At 35.9% G+C, this 26,653-nt stretch overlaps 1 protein-coding gene across 2 annotated transcripts in view; it reads left to right on the forward strand.

Annotated features, from left to right (window-relative positions):
* Positions 1-26,653, forward strand: part of EFL1 (elongation factor like GTPase 1) — a 69,586-nt gene that overhangs the window by 18,246 nt on the left and 24,687 nt on the right. For both annotated transcript variants that reach the window (XM_027688815.1, XM_027688816.1), the window contains exons 13-15: positions 1,479-1,630; positions 2,384-2,562; positions 3,227-3,362. In XM_027688815.1, the coding sequence (XP_027544616.1) occupies positions 1,479-1,630; positions 2,384-2,562; positions 3,227-3,362 (467 nt within the window). The remainder of the gene's footprint in view (positions 1-1,478; positions 1,631-2,383; positions 2,563-3,226; positions 3,363-26,653) is intronic.

Genomic DNA, 26,653 nt, shown 5'->3' on the forward strand with positions numbered 1-26,653 from the left:
AGAACTGTTGTTCTTACCTCCATCGTGTGAGCAAATGCAGGACACATCATGTAGGTAGGGTTTTGCTGGGGGATTATGGTCACCTTCTTGAGTTGAAGTCGAGATCTAAGACTTGGTGATTTGTTTGTCCAGTTGTGTTGTAGAAATGCATGTTTTATGATAGAAAGACTTCTGTTTCCTCTCAAGTTAGAATTTAATTAACACTATTCATATAATATAAAAAAGTATATTGGTTATTATTTTGGAAAGAATTATTTATTAGTGCTTGAAAGCAATATATATGTCAATTACTCCCAATGCAAAAAAACCCAAACTAACATTGAAAGCATTCTAGTTCCATTAGGAAATGGTATCTACGTAACTTAATTATTTTTTCCCTCTTTTAAACCACAGTGCTAAAGATTACTTTTTAATGTAGGCACATAACAGCATGTTACTTGAGAAACAGTTGATACTGAAATGAGTAAGCAGGGTAGATTATTCTTAAGAGCATCTGTAATGATAATAGCAGGAGCACAGGTTCACCTCTTTTGCATGGGAAATTAGTAAAAACAGAGAAATAACTGGAAAGCAAAGATGACTGGTATTTGAAATCAGTTTCCTGCTCTGGAATTCATTAAATTGGAAGATAACCTTATATCACAGATTTTTATTTAGGGCCAAATACAAAAATTAAGGGACAATTTCAGGCAGTACTGTTAGATTTCAAATACGTGTAATGAATATCGCTTTGCTGTTTAAAATGCTTTTATTTAATAACAAGTCGCTTTATATTGCCTTGTGTAAGAATGATAATATAATTCTTTATCTTTTATTATTTATTGCTCTAAATCTTACTTTAAAGCTCTTTGCCTTAAAGCAGGGTGTACCAGTGACTAGATAAATGCAGAATGTTAAAATTATTTTTTGTTGTAGTCTGGTTTAAGTGTTTTGTTCTTAATGAAGTTACTCACTTTATAGAAGGTAGGTTTAGCAAGCAGACTTCTCCCTGCATTTGAGCACTTGCTGTAAAGATTGCCTGAAAATAATAAAGATACTGCAAGTAATTAAAAATGGCAGTATTTGATCTGTTTGGTAGAAAAGTCTGGGTTTTTTTCTAACTACCTTGATATAGATAAGCTGAGATTAGTATGCTGTATTTGTAGTGTGAGCAGTCATTCTAGTTCAGGGTAACATACAGCAGGACATGGTGTAAAAAGCAGTTTTGAAAATTGTCTTGGATTTTTGTCTGAAAAAGTGAAAATTCACATGGTGAAGGCAACTTGATTTATTTTAGCAAAATAACATAGTGGCGTCTTTCTAAATATGGCAGAGGAAGAGTTTTGCTAATTTTAGCTGACTTAAAATCTATACTGTCCTGGGGGCAAGAGGCATTCTGTCTGAGTTTTTACTTTTGCCAAATATAGTATTCTCATTATTGTTATTTGTTTTAAAATAAATTACTTTTCCAAATACTGATGTTTTAAAATACAATGTAGGCCATTAACTCAAGAAGAAATCGCTCATCGGCGTGAACTTGCGAAACGAAGGCACGCGGAGAAACTGGCTGCAAGTCAAGGGAAGGAGCTGTCAGAAGAGCCCCCAAGTGAAAATTCATCTGAAGTAGCTGGGAACACTGGTGATACAAAAGGTGTGTGGTGCCCTGATACCTATTTTTCCTGGAGAGTGTTTAATAGTAGTGTTGCCAAGGGGCTGTGTACATCCACACTGTGAATCATCCACATGCCACTCCAGAGTTAACTACATGCAACTGAACAAAGAGTGAGGAAGGATTTGTAGGAAAACTGATAGTTCATAAATGGTATAATAGTGCCATGGATACATGTTCCTATAGCCTAAAAATGTGCTTGGTCTTGGTACTTTTGAGTCAGTGAAGAGAGATGATGCTTGAAGGAGATGCTCTGCTGGAAGTTAAATAATTTTGAGCCTCAAACGAACAGCCTAGTAATAAATTGGTACAAAAGCAGTGTATGAGCCACAGGACTGGATTATGAGTTACAGTGGTGGGGGTTGGTCTTTTTTCCCAAGTAACAAGTGATAAGACAAGAGGAAATGGCCTCAAATTGTGCCAGGGAAGGTTTAGAGGAAAAATTTCTTGACCAAAAGTGGTGTGAAGCATTTGAACAGGATGCCCAGGGAAGTGGTTGAGACACCATTCATGGGGATATTTAAAAGGTATGGCACTCTAGGGGCATGGTTTAGTAGTGGACTGGGCAGAGCTGGGTTAAGGGTTGGATTTCAAGATCTTAAAGGTCTGTTTTAACCTAAACGATTCTATGATTTGCCAGATGTGATAATATAATGTGTAGCTGATTTTTTTCTCTTCAGATGATGAAGCAGAAACTGGTATTATATTTAATATATTTTTTCTAACTTTGGTTAGGTGAAGAGCAACAGCTCATTGATCAAGGGGACAGCATGACCTCGAAGGCAGTGAAAGAGGAAACAGAAAACAAGGAATCTTTCATTGCATTTGCCAGAGTGTTCAGTGGTGTGGCGAAAAGAGGGCAAAAAATCTTTGTTTTAGGACCAAAATATGATCCTGCTGAGTCCTTGCATAAGGTAAGAGGTGGCAGTGAACTGTTACAACACCTTGGGAATCTTCTGAAGCGTTGATGACTGAACTTTTTACATGTTGCTCACTCAAAAAAAAAAAAAATCAAGTAAAAGGTTCCAAAAAGTATGGAAGTAATTTAGGTAATTATGCTAATAGCTGATTGTGAGTGTAAGCTCATTATAAACCTTAACGTTTCCAAAATACTGTTAAGTAGTGTTGTATTAGCTTATTGTAAATCCAGTATGTGTATATTTTGATTTAAAAAAAAAAGTGAAGGATAAAGCAATGCTTTTAGGGAACAGAAGATGCATAATAGTATTGAAAAAAATAGTGTTAAATGTTTTGAGATTGTGATCAAAGAAGTTCATTGCTTTTGAATTTAATTCAAAACATTTGTTTTATCAGAGATAATGAAAACTGGGATGGGGTAGCACACACCTAAAATTCACCAAAGAAAGCATTATTTTTTAATCTTCTTTGTGACATTTGCTCATTTACCACAAACTGGATTTTTGGAAGCGTATGTTGATTTTTAGTATTTAACTTTTGAAATGAGAATTCTTTAGGATGTGCTTTTTTAGCTTTGGAATGCAAGGAGATTTTGTGGAAGAAGCTTTTGTAAGTAGTAAGTGACAAATATCTGATCTCTGGTGGTTCTACTCTGTGTAGCTGTCAGCCCAGTGTTCTCCTACCAGTGATCTGCCAGTAGTACCTCATATGACTTGCTGTACACTGGAGAATCTCTACTTACTTATGGGAAGAGAACTTGAAGACCTTGAAGAAGTACCAGCAGGAAATGTTCTGGGTAAGATGTGACTTGTATTTAATTTCCTAGAGCTTGAATCCTTGTATCAGCCAATATACACTGAAATTGGTTAGATGTGATTAATAAATAAGAAAACCTATATCTTATGAATATTTTTAGGGATGTCGTGTGTGCAAAAAAAGGATGGCGCTTTAATTAAATGGGGATTTCTGTGAACTTTGAATAGGAGAAAATTAGGGATTACATTAGTGTGTTATCTTCAGATTGGATTGTTGCCAGGTAAGCGTTGCTGCCAGGAATTGCCAAAGGCAGTAGTAAGTTCTCATATTTTCTAAATCTCAAGGATTATTTCTGTTTTCCTAATAGTGGAAATTCTGTAATGGGACTTTTCGAATGATGTGGCTGATTGTAAGTTTTCTTTGAAACTTACAATCTGCTTGAGCTATGATGCTAAAAATTTCTTCCTTAATGGCTGTGGCAAATTTTTCACTTTCTCCATGAACAAGGTTCTAGTGATGTCATCATAATCATTGAGTTATGTTCTTTTGTGCCAGATTCTGAGCTGCTTTGCTGTAGATTATGAATAGCATTCTTTGCTGGTTTTGTCCTTCATTTATCTTTTTTAATATCAAAACTACTGTTTAGAATTTAGGAAGTGTAAACTTTAAAAATTATTTGGTTCCTAAATACCTTTCCTTTGTTTCTACCATTTCCCTGTAAAGCTACATTGTTAATTTACATAAATTCAATAAACACCTTTACTGATTTGATGATGATTTACCACACTCAGGAGAAAATGCAATACATTTATATGAAAGGAATATGTAACAATGGTGATGCAAGACTTTTATTAGTCCAGTTAGTAACAATGATTTCTGTTTCAAAGGCCATTTATCTTCCAGCTTTAAAGCATTCAGCAGTGATTTCTCTCCAGCCAGTTAAGGAAATTGCTTGTGGATTATCTAGAAAATTAAGGAAACTTTGCTGAAAGCTCTGTGGTTTTACTCTGTATAATTAAATTATTGCCATAAGGAATACACAGTTAGTCATGACTGCCTATTTCCGCCTTAAGACTTGTAGTGTAAGGTTTCTTTCAGGTTTTTTTTTCTTCAGGGTTTGGGGGTTTTTTATGCTATTATTTTTAGGTTATTTCTTACAAGGAGGAATCTGCTTGGTCCGAGGGAGCAGCCTTTTTATCCCTTATACTGGCTTGTGCAAAGGTTTAATGATCAAAGACATGGCTTGATACGGAGGTTGTTTTACTGAAGATGGAAAGATTTCATTCCTTGTTCCTTCTTTTCAACTAATATTTCCTTAAAACACTACTCTCCTTTTAATTGATAAAAATATGGGATTGCAAAATATTGTAAGAGGAAAAGGTAATGAAACAAATTGTGTTTGAACTGCAAAGCTGTGACACAAACAGAATTCAAAAATACCCAGCTGAAAAGTGTTGCTGTGTTCCTATGTAACATGTAGCCATTCTGGAAAGCTTTGGGAAGTTATTTTCTGGTATTATTCTGAGTTCCTGGAAGTAAGGAGAGACAAATTGCTTTGCATTAGTTAATTTGCATTGCAAGTTTGCAGCACAACTGTTTTGTCAAAAGTATTTGTCAAGAAGCTTTAAGCAGTGTGTCATTTTCAAGTAGTATGGCAAATACAAAATAGTACCTCCTTCCACATAGCTGTTTGCACTACTGTGCATTTTTTGTAAGCCTTGAGTAGGAGGTGAAATATGATTTAAAGCGAATGGAAAAGTTCTTGGGGACCAAAGATAATTAAGTCTTTGTAATAAAACTTCTTTTAAAAATTATTTGTCAGAATATTCTTTGAAAAGAGTAAAATTCTTGTGTCAGACAAAAGCCACCTGGTTTGCTTGGTTTGTAGAATTTGTAATTTAGAAGGACTATTGATTTTTCTGAGAACTAAGAAGGACTATGTGAACGAAGTGCTGTCTGCATTTTTCACCTTTTTTTTCCCCCTGCACTTATGTTTGAAGTCCTGTGCCAGCAGAGAGGATATTATACTTATTAACTGGCACTGTAATGGTCGTTTTGTACTCCTTTGAGTGAGCAGAGACCTTGCAGGAGGCGAATCTAGTTAGTGAAGCAGCAGATACCTAATCTCGTACAATGGTATGTGCCCTCAGATTCCAAATGCCACTTGTATTGAGTTGAAACTGCTGAATGAAAACATGATAGTCACTGGAACGGGCCATGGATAAATCTTGAGGTTTAATTTGGAAAAATGTTGAAGTGCTGATCCAAAACTAAATCATGTGTCTCGATGCACTGTTTCAGGCACAGCTTATGTTTCCTTTGTCATGTCACAGACCTTTCCAAGGTGTGCAGCTGCTGAATTTGAACCTCCCTGTGGCCTTGAGCTCTGAGAGCTCTGGGAGTGAGAGCCTGGTCTTGCAAATGGTCCTCTTGCTTGTCCTGGTTGCTGTGCTGGCTGCCTTTGTGTCACTCTGTCCTAAGGGCCATATCAGCTTCTGTACTGCCTTCACTTGGGCCAAGACCTTATTGCCTTAACAGAAACAGTAAATTCTGACTAGGTATACCAAAATCATGCTCCCATTCCAAATATAGAAGTACTCTGTACTTGCAGACATTTAATGTGACAATTAGGTATGCCATCTAAGTCCCTATCTCGAAATCAATTGATTTTTGATACCAAGACATCTGGGGCATAGTTTGTGCTCCCCTTTTGAAAACTGCCTGAATACTCATTGGAAAGAAGGTCCTTTATCCTAGACCTTGGACACGAGTCTGTGTGCTGTTTTGACAATATTGTCCTTCTGTGACTTTAAGGAGAGAAAAGGTACTTAAATATTAAATTCCAGAAACTGCTTGACTGATGTATTGTTGTGTGTTCTTTGTGACACTGTAATTAACAGACCTGTGTTTGCATAATCAAGTCTATGCAAATAGCGAGCTACTGAAACTGCCCTGCTCTCATTAAAGGCTTGTCCTTCTTTCCTATGGCAAAAATATAACAGAGAAAGGAGCTTTGTATAGACAATCATCTGGCTATCCAGACATGTTTAGCTTCTTTAGTTTATTGTGTATTAGAGAAGGTTGGGTTCTTGCTGGAGCACTCTGCTTGTGCTACAGGGAGTGTCTGTGGCACTGGAGCTGCCATGCAAGCATCTTCTCCAAGATGTATTTGACAGGTGTGAACCCTGGCTGTAGCATAAAATCCATTGGTCACCAGTTTAATTATCATAGCTCCTCTTACTAATGCTTTGTTTCTCTTATAAAGGAAAACAATAAATGGTCCAGTCACAACATGTTAATTTATTTAATTTGGGTGCCGTGTGTAAGTTCTTCTGTTTGCCAAGCAGTGTTAAGCATTATTTTACAAGCAGTGGAGACTGATAATGTAGCTACACAAATAAAAAAATTAACACTAACATTTATATTTAATATTTAATATTTTTAATTTTTTTTGTTAATGAAAGTTGTGGGAAAGCAGCATTTATTATGTCTTTCCATGAATGAAAAAATGTTACTTCTTTAACTGAAGGGAAAACAATAACTTCAATTGAAACAGTTTTGTAAGTTCCACCAAGGACATTATTACATTCAAGTTTTAAATTATTTCCATTATGTTTCTATGTTCAGATTTTTTAGTTTAAATTAAGACTATCTCTCACACAGAGACAGTTTTGAAGTGATAGTAGGTCTGTGTTATGGGGAATTCAAGAGAAAGTGGGGATGGTCGATTTGCTTATTCCCATGCAAGAATCTCTCTCCTTTCATATATATATATATAAATACATTTGTTTGTTTACTTGAACCAGTCAAAGAAAAAATACAATTACAGGAAAAGCATCACTTCGTAACAATTGTGAAATTTTTGTGGTTAATGACTATAAAAAGAACTGAGTGGGTGATCCCCAAAGTAACAAAGGAAAAATCATAAGACAATATGTGAGGAAAATGTAATCTGGGCTCATAAGTAACGACTGAACAAGTGCATGCTCTCCAGATGCACAGAATATCTTCCTTTTTTTTCTCTGTCCCTTTTCGTTATTTTATTTGGTACTGTCCTATAATCGAAGGCAAAATGCCTTTTTTGGTCTATGCAATAAAGGGGGGCTTGAGTAATGAAAACAGTTGTTAAAGGTAGTGTAAAATCATATTTTAAAAAGGGGAAGAAAAGGTAGTAGTTTTTTTGGTGATAATATGCACAGATGAAAGGTTTAGGATTCCCATACCGGGTACTGTTTCTTATTTCTAAGCAATTTAAGCAAATACTGATGTAAAAACCAAGGCGTGTGTTTTTGAAAATACTGGTTTAGGTACTTGTATAAGTACAAGCATGTTTAGGTACTTGTTTAAGTGAATAATGTTGTGGGATGTTGTTTTAAGTTGGTTGAGTCATGTTTTTCCTTTGAAGAAACTGAAGGATCATTCGGTGGTACATTTTTGTTAATTGGAATAAAATTTATCTCAAGGCATGTTGTGCACACACTCATGCATGTGCACACCCATGAGTTCAGAATGACATGCATCTTAAAATTATTGGTTTGTATACTGCTCTTTATTCACAAGTACCAAAGCAATAGACTTATGTTTGCTAGTGTACAAACCTAGATTTTTCTAACAGCTTCCTATTTGACTATTTAAGTGCTTTTTTGTGTTTTGTGGAATACTGTTAAAAGCAAAGCTTTTTCCTTACCACTAGATTTGTAGTGCTTTAGTGTAATGCTCATAGGAGGCTAGGTGATTTCCTAAATGTTTTCAAATGCAGTTAGCTATGTGAGTATCAAGTGTTCTACCAAATTAAGAGCATTTGTTTTTTTTTTTTACTTACCAAATTACATTGTTAAAAGCAGGAATCCAGAAGTCACTCCTGTTGCCAACTCACTGACTTCCTACACGACAGACTGCTGTGTACCTTGCTTTTTCCATTTCTAAAATGCTTGTTTTCAAGTGTTCTTTCAGTTATTTATAACAGCTTGTTATAAACAAGTACATATGCAACCCTATATGCAACTTATAGGTTCTTGACATGGGAGCAATACGACACAGGAAATGTGGGTGATCATGGATTCATACTTCTGGACTCTTTGGTACCTCTCTGAAGACAGATTGCCACAGAGCTGCGGTAGCATGAGGAGCTGGTGTGAAGGAGTATAGCTAACCTCATTACAAGGTGTCTGACAAGCATTTTATTCCTTCAGGACTTCACCGAGCAATTTAGGAGCTTTTAATAAGCAGCCTCTGTTAAGAACAAAGAGCAGCTGTGAGCAGCGATGCCATTTTAAAGGCCCAGAATGGCTTTCCAGGCCTGGTGCCAACCAGCGAGCATTACCACCTTCTGTGAGAGCACCAGGGGCAGGCCTGCTGCTCACCAGCCTTGTATTCCTGCGCAAACATTTGGTGGGCTAATTTCACTCTCTGAATCACTAATGTGATTATTTAAAAAAAAAAAAAAAGATAAAATAAATAAAATAGCCAGCTTGAAGTGATTCCAGCTGCGTGGCCTGTCTCCTCCCGTGCTATGGCGGGTGAACGCAGGAGGGCAGTCTTCCCCCAGGATGTTACTGAAATGGGCTGAAAACAGTGAATGGAACAAAGAAAACTCAGACCTTTGTCTTCACTTTTGGAATACTTACAATTTTTATCTCTAACTGCCATCTTATAACGCCAGTAAAATAGCCATGCCTTTTTAGCTAGTTTTTAGTAATCCAGCACTGTTGAGGAAGAGGTATATAATTGAGTGGATTTTATTGTTGAATGATATTTTATCTCTGTGGGCTGTTGCATTTACCTGACATCATTGTATCTATATTAATTTCCTGCCCAATTAATGTTTTATAGTTAAATTGTTGAAAAAATGAAATATGTTCAAGTTGTTTCTTTAAGCTAAAGACATAATAGTTAATCTGTTGTTTGGCCTCTTTCAGTGCTGGAAACTGAAACCATTTTCTTTAACTCTGTATTTGCCATAGTGGATTTAGTCCCTTTGCAGTTCCTGCTCTTTGCTGTGTGTGCTTCTAACGAGCAGGCTGAGTAATTTGTGTTGCTTAGTGGGCAACATAATGTAACATGGTGCACAGCTAATGAAATAGTATCAACTGAAATTAGAAGCATGTTTTGATGATCATCTGATGTGTTTCCTTTGCCCTGTTTGCCTTACCATTTCATGTGGTTTGTTTCAGGGGATTTGACTTGACAAACTTTATTGCAAAAGAAATAAGTGATTCACGACCTTGTTTTCAAATCAATATCAACGTATCACTGGAGAGAAGAAAATATGTCCTGTCTTAGGTCAGAGTTATAGCACTGATGTGTCTTTATTAACTCAGCTAATTTTTTGGGGGGAAGGATACTTTGAATGTTTAATAGTTTCCTTTTAAAGCCTTTTTTGTTTTGGAGGTTTTTTTGTTGTTTTTTTAATTGGAGAATTTAAATTGCATTTTGAGTAGCTTGGGTTTTTTTCTGTTTTTCTAACTGTAGCTTATTAAGACTATAAAAGGAAATCAGAAGTGTAGTAATTCTTTCTGAAGAAAGCCACTTCTAAATTCTGTAGTGCTTCTGGAATGTTCTCTGCACTAATTTTCAAGAGTTGATTACAAGGTCTTAAAAATGTATTTAATTTTGCCACTGGAATACAAGGGTTTTTTTTATCATATTTGAAAAATTGAACTATAGAAGACTGTTAAACCCAAAGTCTTAATACATTCATCTTCCCATAAATGTAAGTTTGCTCTTGATCCCTGTTGGATTATAATGTCAAAGAACTCAAATGATTATGTTTTTGAGGAAAGGAGAGAATGCAATGAAACATTCTGTGTCAGTTTTAAAGTAACTTTTAGTTATTATAATCTGTAGAAACTGAGCTTTCGTGTAAATGGAAATTAGATTTCTAAATAATCTTGCAAATGTGAGGCAAGCACTCCTGATTCCATGGGGTTTGTATGCAGACAGCTACTTGCTGATGCCTGAGGTTTTCCAAATAGTACCAGAAGGAAAACTGCCCAGACTTGTTGGTGTTCGTTGCTGCTACTTATGTGCCTGTGGGCAGCAGTGGGACTAACAAGAATCAAGACAATTTCATACCATTGCTGCTTGAAGGAACTCACAGCACAGCAGCAGGCACATGCTCTGCACAGCTACTTAATATAAACCACCTAGAAATAGACTGGGAAGAGGGTCTGAGGTGCAGGCAGTCATCTCTGTTTATTACCCCAGTGTTTACTTTAGAGAGAAGTGGTTCTTGGCCTTCAGACTTCAAATTTATTTGATGCCTATTATTACACTACTACTCATTGATCAGAATTCAGGGCCAGTGTTTGAGGAGACCTTTTCTTGTGTCAGAGTGGAGAATTGACTTCTGTAGTCATTGCCCCTGGGCAGGTGTTACTCAGCCTTTCAACAGCTAACTGTTTGTGGGTTTAGTTTGGAGATACTACCTGGCTTATCTCCAAAATCTCCAAATCTTATATGAGTGGTTGTTTGGGTGTAATTTTGCAAGTCTCTTTAAAATGAAAAGATGGGGATTTTCCCCAGTATTTCACACTTACTGTCTTTAGCAAGCATCAATGTATTATTTTTAGTCTCTCCCTCCATGAAAGTGACTATGTGCATATATAAATAAAGGGAGAACAGTTATACAGAAATAGTAATATTTATTACTTGGCTAATGAACCTCTTATTTTTTTCAATACTCTAAGTGTTAAAGTAGTAATATCACTGACATAAAATGGTAAGAGAATCTTAAGGTGAAGTTTTGAAATGATTGGCTGAGCTCACATCTGTAATGTTGCATTTGGGATTTTTTACAGCATACTGAGATACATCTCTGATGATTTGAGGAAATTACCTCATGTTTTTATTTGAAGAGCCTGAATGCTATACCCTTCTTTAGTCTGCTTATAAAAATTACTTGGAGCATTCATTTGTCTTTGGTGTGTTGTATTTTTTTTAAGACCAGTATCCTCTTTAAAACTAGAATGTGAGCATTGTTTAGTAGGTGTCTGTAGTGTAGCCGTGTGCCCACTCCTTTCTCATGATGTGGGTCTAAGGGAAACCTCTAACTTGTCTTGTTTGGTGGAAAATCTGTAAACAGACTTAGATATCCATTACTAAATGAGGATCTATAATAAATGAACCAAAGTGACTTCAGTTTTGTACTCAAAGTTATTAGAATTCCATTTCTAAGAAAAACCTGCCTGTTAGTGCAGCTGTGAAGTGCTGTATGGAGAAGTGGGAAACATCAGTCCAAGATGAACTTGATACACCAGGGCTGATTTACTGGAGTAAATGTCTGAGAGATTCAGCAAACAGGCCTCGTTTGAGGAATTAGCGTTTCAGGTTGAGTTTTCCACAGAGGTGTAAATTATCTGATTTAACAAGGATCTGTATTTAGACTATATAATTGAACCTTTTATCACTCTGTACAAAATGGCATTAGGCTTATTTTCTTGCTTCTGAATTGAACATGCTGGAGAATTCCCTTTGCAGAAGTATTTGTTGTAAAACTCAAACTTTCAGAAACCTGCTGTAAAGGAACATTTCCTTTGTTTAATATGACCTTGGGTTTTCTAAAATTCAAACTGAGAACATGCAGTGGCATTTCAGAAATAGGTGCAAAATAATTGTTTTAAGCACAAATGAGTTTGTAAATATATGCCTTACTACATGTAAATTCATGTATAACAATTCAGACATAAAAAAGACATCATAAATCAAATCTGTTTAGGAATGTGTGCAATTACCAATGCAGAAGAAAATTCTATTCTAAAAGGATTTGGGTTTTGCAGTGTTATTTATGGACAATACATCTCTCTTGCTACTGTGATGGTGTACATGAATCAACTAGTGACATCTTTGAAAAGATGTCTGTACTTTTAATCAGCTGGCTATTCCTTTAGCTGCTTTTGTCAGATAAAGTTCTTTTTCTATCAGATGAATTAAGTTGCAGCTCCATTGCAAAGGTTGTCAATTCACATACTAAAAGGTAGTTGTGAAATGTTGATATTTTTTAGAGAATCAATCACTGTATATTTTGGGGCAGATAACTAAATAAAAATGTAACTTGAATACTACCTCATAGGCTAGACTTTTACTCAAGTATGGAATTGCAAAGACACTAAAGGGTGTACAAAATTACATTAGATCATGAAATTATCCATTTGGATAATCATTGCTTTGTGTATCACAGAGACATATTTTACCTGTGTGTGCAGCTCCTTTCCTAACATAGCTTCTCTTGCCAGGCCTCGTAGAGAGTGTTGCTGCTTTATCCTTCTGCAGCCTCTAACAGGACTATGTCCTTTTCCCAACACAGCCTTAAATAACACAAATAATTGTATTCATGGTACAAAATATTTTCAGTTCTGATGTTTATCAACGCTGAAATACACCATGTGTAACTTGGGGTGGGAGAAGAAACTTGGATCTAGAAATTAGCGTAGTTGTCTCAAAATGTCATCCTCTCCATGCCCTGACAGAGGCAATGAATGAGTGAGGGATAAACATGGTTTTTCTAGGCAGTGTAGGCTTTGTTGGTTAAATCTAGTTTGTCGCTACTTTTGCATAGTTCTCAGCTTCTGAGTATTTTCTTTTAAATCTTTCCTTTTTCAGCTTTAGTACACCAGGAAGTTGTTCTCTATATATGTGGTTTTTAGCAATAAAAATTTTATAATTCTCTTTAATTTATAATCTTCTCTGTTTCTGTATAACCTCTTTTCTATAGTTCTGGAAAATTGAAGCCCCTTTACATGGCTTTGATTGAATAAGGCTTTTTTCCCCCATCTTTATACTTTAAAGAAATATCCTGTGAACAAAACAGTTCTAAAGAACAAATCTAGTGGTTTTCTTTGTTTTTCACTGAGTTTCAGTTTCTTGTGACATATGCACAACTCTCTGATAAGGGTTATATTTTAAGTTCAATATCAAATGATCTCAGTATTCAGAGCATCTGAATTATGATGATGATTCCTTGATAAATTAGGGTAGTCAGAGAATTGTCATGTAATTTTCCATATGTTTCCGTACAAGAACTGGCTATAGGAACCAGCTTTATCCTTTAAACTGTTTTCTTATTCCCATTTTATGTGAAGCCAGAGGGCACTGTTTTTCATACAATACAAAAATGTGTAGCTATTTTCAACTTTGGGTGAAGGTCTCACATGGATTCACAGCACTGTCGGTATAGTGAAAACTTTGTGGTTTTTAATGTGCATTTCTTCATGCAGAAAATCTACAAATGTTTTGACTCTAAATTAAATTAATCTCACGGAGTAGTCTGAAAGCCAAAAATCTGCAATCAGCATGGTTCCTAGTTATTAGCTCAGCTTGGAAATTTGCAGGTTTCAGAGGCAGTGTAGTGTTAAGTAAAGCCACTGCCATGAAAACATCTTGTTTAGCTTCTTTTTTTTCTTTGACACTTTGTCCTGAGAAAAGCTACTGTTTTATATGAAAAAGAGCTCCTCTTGGAATGTTTCTTTAACTTTCATGGCTACACTAATTGCCTTCTGCGCAGAGTAATAGCCAGACTGTAGAAATTAGGCTGGACCTCCCTCAGCTGTCTTTGGAGTGTTAACATGGCTCTGAAATCGACCCTTTGTCCCCTAAGCTCCCCAACCCAAATCTTAGTGTTAACCTCTTGTTTTCTCTTTGTATTCCACCTTCCTCTCTGTCTTTCCATCAGGTACTCTACCTCTGCTTTTTATTTTGATTACATTAGTTATCCCATGTCAATAAAGAAAGACTATACCAGAATATTTTAGTTAACTAGAACCTAAACAAACGCAAAAGCTCTTCTTGTAACTGTCACTGTTTATGCAATATAAACCACCAATCTGTGAGGGCAATTTATTTGAATGTGTTCTAAATTCCTGCTGGAGCACTTCCTAATCTTAGCCAGGCCTCCAGTAAGGGGGAGAGGAGCAGGATACATGTTTTCACACCTGCATGTGAAGAAGTGTTTGTCTTTTTGTATAGTAGACCTAGTGCCTGTAATGTACAGATCCTTGCAGTAAATACCGGCTGTGGCTGTGAAATGCCTCTACCTCTACACTTGAACCAGCCCCAAAAGGCTTTATTTATTACTTTATATGTTTCTCCTGTGCTTCCATTGTGTGTTGTTATCAAAATTTCTTCAAGGAGTTCTGAAAAAACTGGGAGGGGGTTGCAGTGAGGGCATGGGAGTCTGAGTGAGGAAGACCAGTTTGGAATCAATTCCCCCTGAAGGAATACAACGAACAGAGTCACAGAGAATCACAATCCTCTGTAACAAACGGGGAGGTTACAAAGTCAGGAGACTCTTAATAAAGGCTGTGTTTTAGTGACTTATTTTCTAAATATTTTCCCAAAATGTTGATGTTGTTTCATGTTTCACATTAAATTGCCAAAGTGTTGTGAGGGTTGTTTGGCCTGTATCAGGCTGTGAGTCATGAAGCTGGCTTTGTCTGGGTTGTGAACTGTAGGGGGGAGTTAAGGCAGAGCTATATTTAGGAGTATCAACTGATGTCAAACTGTGGAGCACTGCTAAACAACAGTGTTAAAGGGGCAGCACTGCATAGTTTAGGCTCAAAGTTTAGATTGTTTGTAGTGGTTTTCCATTTGGTAAATAATTGGAAAAGTTGATATTTACTGGAAGTATTCTGTAGAGTTTGCAAGCCAAGCAGTGTGTATCTCAACCCTGTTTGTACTTATCTAGTAATAAAACTATTGTAATTTAACTGTCAAAACAGTATGATTGGAAAATAGCAAGCCTAGATAAAACTTCTAGTTTCACTTCACGTTTAAGAATACAAATTGTTGAGAATGTTATTTATAAAGAAGTGTTTAATTCCAGTCATAGGTATCTAAGAGGAATGTTTGAGTGGCTGTTACCATTGAGTTTTTGTCTTAAGGTGTAGAACAGCTGCTGACTTTACTTGGTAATATTTTGAAATTTTGGTTTTAATGCCTGGAACTAAATTCAGATACCTTTTTGCATCTAATTAAGACTAAAAGAAGTATGGGTATTTTCTAACATTTCTTTCTTCCTACTATCTAATTCTCTCCAGTGAGATCTGTTATGTATATGGGCAAAATTCAAGACAGCGATTTTTAAAAATGAAAAGCTCCATTTTCCAAAGTTGCTCCTCATGACTGTCATGGACTGTATCTAGTGTTTTTTTGTGGGGGTTTGCATTTGGTAACCTTCCTTTATGCATGCATATTTTGGTAAATAATTCACCAAATTTGGTAGTGAGAATTTTATATTACCATCTTTGCTTCTAGTCCTGTCTATGTGAAAGCAGTGAGATTGCAGTAGGGGAGCTGCACTGAGTTTAAGGACCCCAGGTGAGGTGTGAGTCAAAGCTTTTCCTTATAGAATGGAGGTAATTTCAGTCATCCCAATGAATTTGAAGTGGGCAGGTTTTTCTCAGGCACTTGGTGTTGGTTTAAGCACACTGTTGTTGTTTTGAATGTAGGCAGACCTGCATCAAGACAATGTACTGGTGAGGAACAGAAAAACCACACTCAGTATGTATAAATTACACAGTTGTTGAAGTTAATGTATGGGGCATAAGTCAGTTTATCTGTTACTGTCATTTTAAGCTTCACTGGCTAAAGTATCATCACTGCCAGCTTTGATACAAGTCTGTTTCAGTGACTAATTGCATTTCTGAAACATAATATTGAGCAACAAATACTCATCTAAAGACTTAATGTTCTCCAAGTGTCACATGTTAAAATTTGTACAAGTCATGCTTTATGCAATACTGAAATATTGGGTCAACCAGTGTGAGTTGCATGACTGTGCACCCATTAATAAATGAAAATGCAACCTGCTGGTAGTTCTTGTTCCATTAGTTACTGCACTCACATCAGCAAAGTTATTCACACCCATTCCCCCCTCTTTTTTCTGTTGGAGCCAGCGAGGGCAAGGCAGTTGAAAGCACAGGTGATGAGTTGTGAAGAAAGCCCCCACAGTTCATTGATGCAAAGGTGTGTGTTGAGAAGCTTTCAAAAAGGGATATAAAATGTTTGGAATCCTGATGGTTATATTTTTCGGAGCTTTTCCACAAGAGACTAATTGTTTTGTGATGTTCAAAAAGAAAGCTCTCTGAGCAGTGTTACTAACAAAGCCTGGATTCCTGTGGACTGGTGTCCTTAAAATCCTCAGCTTCCCTCCAAAGCTACGCCTCTCCTGGAGTTGTGTGAGTCCCAGTTGGCCAGCCAGGATGCGCATGCCGGTCGCCAGGGAGCTGCTTCCAGGGAGCTGCTTCCAAGCGCGATGTATAATAATGACCGTGTTTTGCCTGCCCTTTTTCTCAGTGAACTCACCAATTTTGGTCTCCCTTCAGTGCTTAGCCGTTGATTTTACATAACTTGCGGAAACTTAATTACACCTGAACCCTCCCCTCTCTCTCACTGGTGGAGTTAGTGGAAGTTGACAACATGTTTAAAAGTTGTTGAGGGGAGCCTGTGTGATTACAGGAGCTGCGTTTACTTTGGAAATGGGACTAAAAACATACTCCATTTTTAACAGATTCTTTTGTGTCCACAATCCCATCAGGAAGTATGACATATTGTGTTGAAAGCCTTGCCTCTCAACCAAAAAGAGTAATTTCAGTGCTAAGGCGTTTTTAGCAGAAATGCTTTTCATTTTTAGTAGAAAAGGTACTACCTGGAAAAAAGAATCTACCTGGAACTCTTCCAAGGAGTTTAAAGCTCATACCAAAAAATGGCAAATGGCCACATTTCTTCTGTTCAGAAAAGCAGCTGACTTTTTTTGTGTGTGTGTTTTAAGGTTTTGCTTTGTCTTGAAGCAGCAGCAGAGCCACTGCTGTTGCTTGTGGGTGATACATGATACCTCTGTGGGCTTTTCTGCTTAGGCAGCGCAACGTCAGCCAGCCTGGTCTGAATTGAGAGGGCACAGAGGTGGGAAATGGAGACAAATTAACTTGTTTCAGGACCTGGAGGTGTTAGCTGCACTCTCTACATGAGTGGGAGGGGGTGAAAAGGTCTCTTAACTAGTGTTATAAGACGCTCATTGTTAAACCTGTACTTCTGGTTGGTCATCGTGCTATAGGGGCTTCACTAGGATTAATATGTTGATTTATGTGGTTTTGGACAACACGTCAGAAGCAGTGTCTCTTAATGCTTTGTTAGTTGAGGGAGTGAAAATTGGGTGAGAGGGAAAATTGCTTTGTATTAGATCAGTTTTGCTTGGTTTATTTAGTATCCTGAATTGTCTCACCCAGAGTCTGACAAATGCTAATGCTGGTGCTGGGAACCCAGAAGAGGGGACGAGCTCTTCTTGAGGGCAACTGGCTGCTGGATCGTCCCAGCTGCGTTTGAGATGGTGTTCTCAGACTGCCTTTGGGTGGGGTCTCTTTTGCTTTTATGCTCTGATGCAAATGAAGCACCAGTGACTGGTGTTATTCGTGTCAAAAAGGGAATTAAACACTAAGCGTTTTCCAAATGTGGAGATGTTAAAGCTCCAAGTTCCCTCCCTGATTATCTTTTGCCAGTGTGAGGCTCATGCCAGTTTGTAGCAAATGACAGCAGTGTTAGGGATGTTCTCAATGCATGTAGACTCATGTGATGTAAATAAAATTAAATCTGATTATAATGTTACTTTTTTTGCAATGGGGCATTAAAAATCAAGGTTAGTTCTATTTAATTTCTCCATTTTGAAATAGAGTAATATTTTAAAGCCCCATTCAATTATGTAGCTTTCTGCACTAGTCGTAAGAATTCTCCTATCTTAGGAATGATCTGTATATTTTTTTCCCATTTTTTTCTTGACCTAGAGCTAATGAAAGTTAATATGTTGCAATATTTTAGGAAGTCAGAGTAATATGGACTGCAAATTACAGTAATAACTCTCAATGATACATTAACTGAAGAAATCAGAAATTAGGGGGGATATTACAGTCTTTTTTGCCTTGGGGAAAAAGATTTCAGGGGATAAGGAGGATAAGTAGCAGTTCTAACTTTCAGGTTTTTTTCATTTTAAATATACATGAATTTGGTATGCTTAGTTTACACAGAAGCAGACTGGCAAAAATACTTAATGTGAAGCTGACTTGTAAAATGTGTGATTTAAGTATAGTTATAATTTTGGGTAAAAATACGAATTTTTTTATTGCTATAACAAAGGCCTGTTTTAGCCAAAATAACGAAGGGCTAGCAGAATGGTTTTCTCTAGAATTTTATTGTTTTACATTTCTTAGGTAGTTTTGTCAATGATTAATTTGTGTGTTTTGAAATGACTTTCTAGAATTCCATCTTTACTTTTCACTGAAAATTTGTTCCCATTCTAGCTAGATTTTTTTTTAATGTATTTGGAGTGTATCTCCATCTTTCAATCTGAGATAAATATTAATGGCCCATTCATAGGTTTTCGTCTAGCAACAACTTCTTTGTTTTTTTTTTTAATTTGAGCGCACTTTCTGTTTATTTGTGAATTAATTTTGCTATTAAACTGGAGTGTGTGATAAATAACTCATTATCAGTAACTTCCTAGGCTGCTGATATAACAAGTGTGTTTAAGACATCCCCTGTTCCCTCTCATGCCATCTGTTTGTACACCCATCACGTCAAATAGTCCTAATCAGAGGCATTGGAAAGGTGCTTTATTTGCTTAGAATCCTTTAATTATTCCCCAAAATGTTATTGCTTGATTAACTACAAGTGAGCTATTTAAAGCTTTCTTTTAGCTTGGAGTCAAATTTTATATTCTTCTTTGTCCATCTTGAAAATTATTGTATTTAAAATAAACATCAACTTGTGCATAATGCAGATTGAAACGGTCCATTATTCATGGTGCTTTGGAACACTCCAGGCCATATTTCCCAAGGCAACCAAGTCAGCAGGCATAAATCACTTAGAGGCAGATGTGTTGGGGGTGTGGGGAGGTTGCCTTTAAGGGAGAGCATTAGGCATTGGGTCAGGCCTTGGAAAATTGAATTTTAATTAGTTACTTGCATGTCTTACAAGTTAACAGGATAAATGGTCACTGACTCAGGCATTTCCCACAGGATATTGTACACATTTGGTAATGAGTGTGCAGCTTCTGCTTGTGATGTCTGAAATATCCTCTTAACTGATCAGTCTGTATTTGCATTTACCTGATGTATTGAATGATAAAGGTCTCATTCTTTTTTTAAGTGATGAAAAAGAGGTGTATTGGAATTCTACAGTTAAATTCTAAAATCAGCAGAAGGATGGACAAAATTTAATGAGCTTTTAAACTAACTGCCATTGTCTTTTGTAATTGACACTTATAGTAGTAGATTCCAAATTCCCTGTACCTAGGATGTGTAATGCAGAACTTGTAGCAATATGTACATGTAGCTTTTTCTAGGCAAACATGACAAAACCTCCAAGAGTTCTGCAGATTAAAATTAATTCTTTGCAAGATCGGTGCCTGAAGGCCTCATTAATTTTAACACCACTTATAATTGATTCTGGGAAGTAACAGATGTTACTTATGTTTTATAATCTTCAGTTTAAGAAAACAGCATATACATGAAGTCTGCCCATTTTCAGGAGATATTACTAAAACTGAATAGAACCTAAAATGGCATTTTCTCTTCAGTTGGTTGTTAGACTATGCTGTAACTAATCTGATATATGAAGAAATCATTTGATGTTATTGATTTTTTTAGCTGAGATTAGTTATTTTGCTCTGTTGTGGAAAGCATTTGGTCAAGAAATTAGAAGAACTTAGTTTTCTGTTGTGCTCAAAACCCTAATGAACTTTAGATCTTCGCTCATTTGCATCTTGCCTCCAATACTCTCATAAAAATATTGAAATATTGTATGGGGTTTTACGTCTTCCCAATGTCTACTTAGAAATAAATATTGAACTTTACTACATTTTCAAATAGGAAGGCTTTGCCTCCATCTCCTTTCTTCTAATGTTAAACACTTTTCATGCTCAATCTGATAGAGCACAACTGATTCCATGCTTCCCTTCTCAGCCTCAGGCTGCTGCCTCCCCCTCCTCTGCCTTCTGAACATCTCTATACATTTCAGTGTAGGTGAAAAAACATTGAGATAAAGTGAGAAGTGATTGCTTTGATTAATACTTATGATATATAATCTGTTAATGATTCTATTTTAATAGATTCCCAGAACTGAGGATGTGTGCACAGCTCGTGTTATTGATGGCAGTCCCACAAAAGTGTGGAATTATAATTGCTCTACTTTTTTCTAATGCAACTATTATAATATATTGGTAATATATCAGTGAGCTAGAGAGGTTGGTTTTAAATAAATTGTTTTCTCCTTTTTATGTCCAAAATATAAGCAATATCAACTGTGTCTTTGCTAGAAAACTGCTGGAGATTTGTCTTTTGCTTCTGCTACCTTGAGTATGAAGAAGTAGGTCTTTTAGTATATGTCCCTTTTGCAAACTTAGTTACATATTAATAGCCTAACTATAAAGTATTCTACCAAACACTTCAATATTTTCTTGAGTTTTCTTGAAGGATGAGATTTATTATCAATTTATAATTATGTGCAGAACAGCTTTATGAAGGGTCAGTGGCCCTGTCTTTTCCTGCCTTTGACAAGTCACATGGCAACATCGTAGCTGAAGTCTGGGAGAATTTCAGTATGGGAATTACAAACAAAAGAACTTTTTTTTCTTTTTTGTTAAATACTTTTCTTGTTTTACCAAGAGGAATCATGAGTAGATGACCAGCATGTGTTTATCTGTGGAGCAATGGAGGGAGGCTTCTAGAGCTACATCTGTGAAACATTTCCCATCTTCACAAAAAAATACATATATACTCTTCAGAGTGTAGTTAATGCTCTGTTGTCTAGAACGCTTTCCTTTTCTTTAGAGGATTGCTGGGCAGTTTTTTTCCTTTCATAGGATGCTCCATAAAAAGTAATCTGATCTGTTTTCCACTACAATACGCAATTTTATTTATTTATAAAGCACATTTACTATTAGTAAATTAAAAAAAACAACACAGCAACAACAAATCAGTGTTTCAAAAGACTTGTAGATTATCAAAGTAAATATGTTGAAAGCTATTTATACCTAAATTCCATTTATTTGGGAGAACAACTGTTCTGAACTGCCTCTGAAGTTCTGGTAGTAATTTGAAAAAAAAAGAATTAAGTAAATTCAGATGTGTTGCTGTCAGGTCAAATTAGAATAATTTATTCAAATTAATTATAAATTTAAAATTTGGGTTGTATTTCAGAAACACTTGAAGGGTTTTGTATGGTGCTAAATGGTTTCCACATGCAGTAATGGAAGCATTAATTTGATGTACAGGCTAACTGAAATGAGTTCCAGTGCCTATGTGGTCACATTGTACAAAGATCTGTCCACATATTTTCTGTTGTTCAGTATTGCTGCTTTCAAGTGATGTCAAATTAGGCTGGTGTGTGGAAAGGAGTTATATATAATATGTGGGCTCAGGCAAAATATATTACATGTACACTGAGGACAGCTACTGTTTAATAAGACCACAGAAGGTGCTGTGTAGTGCCTTTACCAAGAATGCTTTACAGTTAAAAGATTAAAGGAACTTTAATTGGAGTAAAGATTTTTTTCATTTTTTTTTTTTCTGTAGAGCTACAAGATTTCATATGTAATGAGACATCGGGGCATGTTACAGATCTAAGTATGAAATTTCTAAGTTTCTGTGCTAAAATGAAGCTTAAACATAAATATTTAAACATCAGGATCATTTTCTTTAGTCTTGAGCTCCAAAAATTAGTATGACATGACAAATGAAATAGTTTTGTAGCATAAGAAAAACATCATTATTCCAAATAATTTCATCTTCTGTATTTATTTGTCTCATTAAACAGCTTAAGGAAATCAATATTTCATCTTGACTACAACAATTTTAAATCCAGAAGCCAGATTTGGAATGTTAACTGATTTTGGTTTCATTCTGTTTACTTTAAGGAAAATTTGTAATTTAGCAAGCAAATTTCTGACTCACCTTTGGTGTCAGCTTTTTCACACAGAAGAGTGAGTGCAGGTAGATCTCCAGCCATTCACTGTAACATTTTAAAGATGTTACTGTTTAATGTAAAGGGTTTTTTTCTGTAGTTTCCTTGAAATTGTTCTGAGAAATCTGAGAAAAATATAGGAATGTTCATAATTACAATTGTCAGCTCAGTCAACAGTTAGGAAATGTGTGTTATCATACAGTCTAATTGCCTAATGAAATATGTGGGATTTTTTTCCCAAAGAGACTCAGCAGAAGACAAATGATGCTTGTTTATATATGTTTGCAATCCTTTTTGAAGCTATAATCTAGTGATAGGACATTTTAGTGGAACACACCATTAGACCATATTATTGCTTTCCTTGTAGTTCTCAAAACAGACAGCTTTGTTCTTTTTCCTTAAAGAACTCAGTGGGGTGCTCTAGCACTTTTTCATCTTTTACTCCTGGAACATTCAGTAGTAAAGCATTGAGTCACTTCTTGTGTCAGAAGTCACTTATTGCGCTTGGTGTCTTATCGCACGATGGTGCCCCTCGGGGAGAGGGAATTGTGTAGTAACATTATTAATAATATGCTGAGTTTACTCTCATCTGATCAGAAAGTTATGCTCAATTTCCCCTCAAACTGCTGTGAAGTAAAGTAAAAGTAAAGTATTGCAATTAAATTATAATTTAGCACCTTCGTATAGGAACTGAATTGATGTTAATCTCTAGGACATACTCAGGTAGAGCTTGTTCCTTGGAAACTTGTGAAGAGTCTGGGACAGAGGGTTCTACAGTCTGTTGGATAATGGTGATTTTTAGAGATTCAGCTGGGAAAAAAACAAAAAGGCACATTGGGAAAAAGGAAGTGAAATACAAAAGAAAATGTTGAACTAACTTTTTCTGTAAAATGACTGGAAAGTACTGAGAGCAGCTGAAACCATGCACATACCTTACAATATTCTGTTTTCCACACAAGCAATTTCACTTGCCTGAGAAGCAAGTAAGAACAATTGAGGGGGAAGTGCACAATTAGAGATGAGGAGGCTCACCGGCAATCTGTGCTAACATGTGGTGTGTATTATGGAAAAAGCTGATGAAATCTCCACTAGAATGTGGTCTGTGTCTTGATTTACATTCCCTTCCCTTCTAGAAACAGTTTCTAATATAGAAAGGTCAAGTTCTGCCCTCACATGTCTCTCTGCAGTGCCTGTGAGACTCAAGAGAAACATGCTCAAGATCTGAGGTGATAAATGTATAATACAAGGTATTCTTAAGTCATAGTAGCTACTTGTCCGAAGTCCCTGCAGTTACCGTCATTTAATTCCAGTGATTAGTAAAACATTTTAAGATTCCTCAAATATGAAAGGCATACTATTGTAACTGAGTTTAATCCTACCAAAAGCCAGTTTTCCCTTGCAAAATCTCTTCTCTTCTTTCTTTTTCCTTTTTTTTTTTTTTTTTAAATTAGGGATAGTAATGAAAGGATGGAGGCTGATGCTTAAAGTGTACATGGCTACAGTGAACCAGTATTAGTCAGCCTAATAGGTAACAGTGTGCTAATGATATAATCTTTCCTAGTCTACATATTGGGGAAAGGAGAATTATTTGGATGGATTTGAAGGAGAATGATGATTGACACTGAGGTATTTTTCTTATTTTTTTATTATTTTAATATTATTTGGCAAATATATTTTGTCCTTCTCTTTGTCTTAATTGGCTTTTAGCCTATTTACTTTGAGGAGAAACTGGAAACATCTAAGAGCCAATCATACTTTTAAGGTGGATTGGTGAAATTTATTTTATCATACATGTTTTTTAAAGCACCTTTAAAAGATATTTCTTTTAAAATGTCTCTCACTAGGGAGGAATAAAAGTATTTGTATTACTGCTCAAAGAAAATTATAGAGGTCTTAGTCTGTTTGTACAGTCCCTTTGAAACAAAAGGCTCATGCTTGCTTTGAGATTTCAGATTGTGTAGATTTACAAAAGTTTGCATCACACCTCCTTTTCCATGAATTATGGAGGAGCTTGCATGGTCTGTCTTCATTGATACACAGTGAAGTGCATGGAGCATTTAAACCGGGAGGCTTTATGTATTGTAAGGTCTTAATCTTTCTAAACAGATATCATTGATAAGAAATGATAGATTTCAGTGGAGACAGAGCCTTACTGGGAAGATTAACGTTGGCTTTTTGCTTTACTTAGTTCCTTGCTGTGTTAGTCCAAAGCTTGACATGTCTCCATTCCAAAGCAGCTAAGGATTCTTAAGTGGTGATATCATCAGTGAGAGAAGATAAAGATCGACTGAACTAATGTGCTGAGGCTAGTAACAATGTGGCAGAAGTTAAAATTTAAACAGCTTTCATTCTTCTTTGTTTGATTTTTCACACTGCAAACTAAATTATTCCCTTATCTGATCGAAAAACTTAAGCATGGTGGTGGTGTCTGCTTCATTTTTTTGCAAGTTGAAAGGACATTAAATGCTAAATCTTTCTACATCAAGGGAAACTAATTACACATACCTTGAAATTGATCTTTATGTGTTCAGATCTTTATAACTGAATTCAGCTGGAAAAGCAACTTTATCTTTAAAGGCAGCAAAATTATTGTCTAAGGTGTAGTGGTTACTAGCAAGACATAGAAGTGAAAAGTAAATTGAGACTTGTCTTAACGCCCCTACTCCTTTTGAAAATTTCAGTCGTGATGTTCTTATCTCTTTTTACCATTTAGTTTCTATCATTTAGTATCTGGTGATACAAGTAGGTATATACTTGATTTAGTATTCTTATCTTCTAGGGCAAGTAAGAGAAGGGACTCAACAAAAGAAGGACGTTTGTAAATCTCATATTTCACCACCTGTGTAATAATTCTCCCTGAACCATTTTTTGGTCTGCTTTTAAAGGACAAACCACCAAACTCAGGTGGTCTTACATAACATTATCTCAGAGACTTTTAGTAAGTTCCTAGTCTGTTAAGAGGAAATCTTATTTTTCAACCTACAGATTGACAGTTCCTGTTGAAATAATAACTTTAATACTTTGAAATGTGTTTATTGCAAGTCACTATGAATGATTTTTCAGAGTTATTTGAATATAGTCTATGTAAAATGTGAATATAGTATATGTAAAATGTAAGCAACTGGTTACATTTATGTAAATGTGGACAGTACTCTTAATTTATGCTGGCAAAAATCAGTTTGATAAACAGTTATGTGTAGGGTTGGCTTCTTTAGGAAAAGAGAGTTAATTTGTAATCTTTTTAAAATTATATCTCCCCATAATATTTGAAGTCTTGCCAGTTAAGCTTTGTAAAATTATCTTTCTTTCAGTGAAGGCCTGGGCACAGTCAGAACCCTTGAGTGTGGGATTTTTCAGTGCCTGTTATTATTCAAGTCCAGTTGGGTTCAGGCCCTGTGTTTCTCTGACCAGCAGTATGTGGGAATGCTTTTTAAAACAAAAATGTTATTCTGCAGTTGGAGCAAAGCATTCAGATGACGAATTTAAGAAAAAGTAATCTAGTCTCATACTTACTATCAAACCTCATATGGTATCCCTTGGTAGGCTTGACTTTGCAGCATGGGTAGCTTGGTTTGTGGTTTTCTATGCTATAATCTCCTTAATTGGAACAGGACTATGCACAAGAAAAAATATAGTAGTAACTCTTTAGTAGATATGGCTCTTTGCCTTATATTATAAATTCTGCAAAAGTGATTTGACTCTTGATGGGAAAGAAAAGTCTTTGCTACCCAGAGCAGTGTTAGGATTGGTGTTACACAGTAGATAGCAAAGCATGTGATATTTCTAATGGGGTTTTAATGAACTCTTCTGTCTTTGAAACCTACACACTTTCCCAAACAGTCAGAATTCAACATTTTCTTTTCTGCAGAAACAAGGAGGCACACCACAGACTCTACCACAGGTAGAGTTAATAAAAAGAAGCAATTTCCTGATCAAGTTCATACTCACATTTAAAAATTCCTACTGACACTTCTAACTCCAGCTTTTCTTAAAAATAAATAAAGTACAACAAACTGCTCCCTACCAGCCTGCATGTCTATTTGTGTGACAGGCTGCACACTTTGTAGACTTTGTTCTTCTTAGAGAAATGACTATTCAAAAATACTTGCAATGGTTTTTAGTATTTCATTCTTTAAGCTAATCTAAAATAAAAGCAGTAGTTTGTCTCACCTTCCTTGCTTAAACAGTTTTTTTTTACCTTTGGTTCCTTTATTTCTGAAAATTATTACACTACAAAAATAAATGTGAAGTCAAATGTGTGTATTATAATAATGCTTTCTTCAGTGGCTGAACAGGACAAAAACAGTTTTAAAAGGGGAGGCATATTTATAAGATTAATTTTGGAGTGACTTTTCTAAGACCTTTCAGGTAACATATTAATACACA

Source organism: Neopelma chrysocephalum, unplaced genomic scaffold, assembly GCF_003984885.1.
Source record: "Neopelma chrysocephalum unplaced genomic scaffold, ASM398488v2 Primary Assembly neopelma1_75, whole genome shotgun sequence".
Lineage (NCBI taxonomy): Eukaryota > Metazoa > Chordata > Aves > Passeriformes > Pipridae > Neopelma > Neopelma chrysocephalum.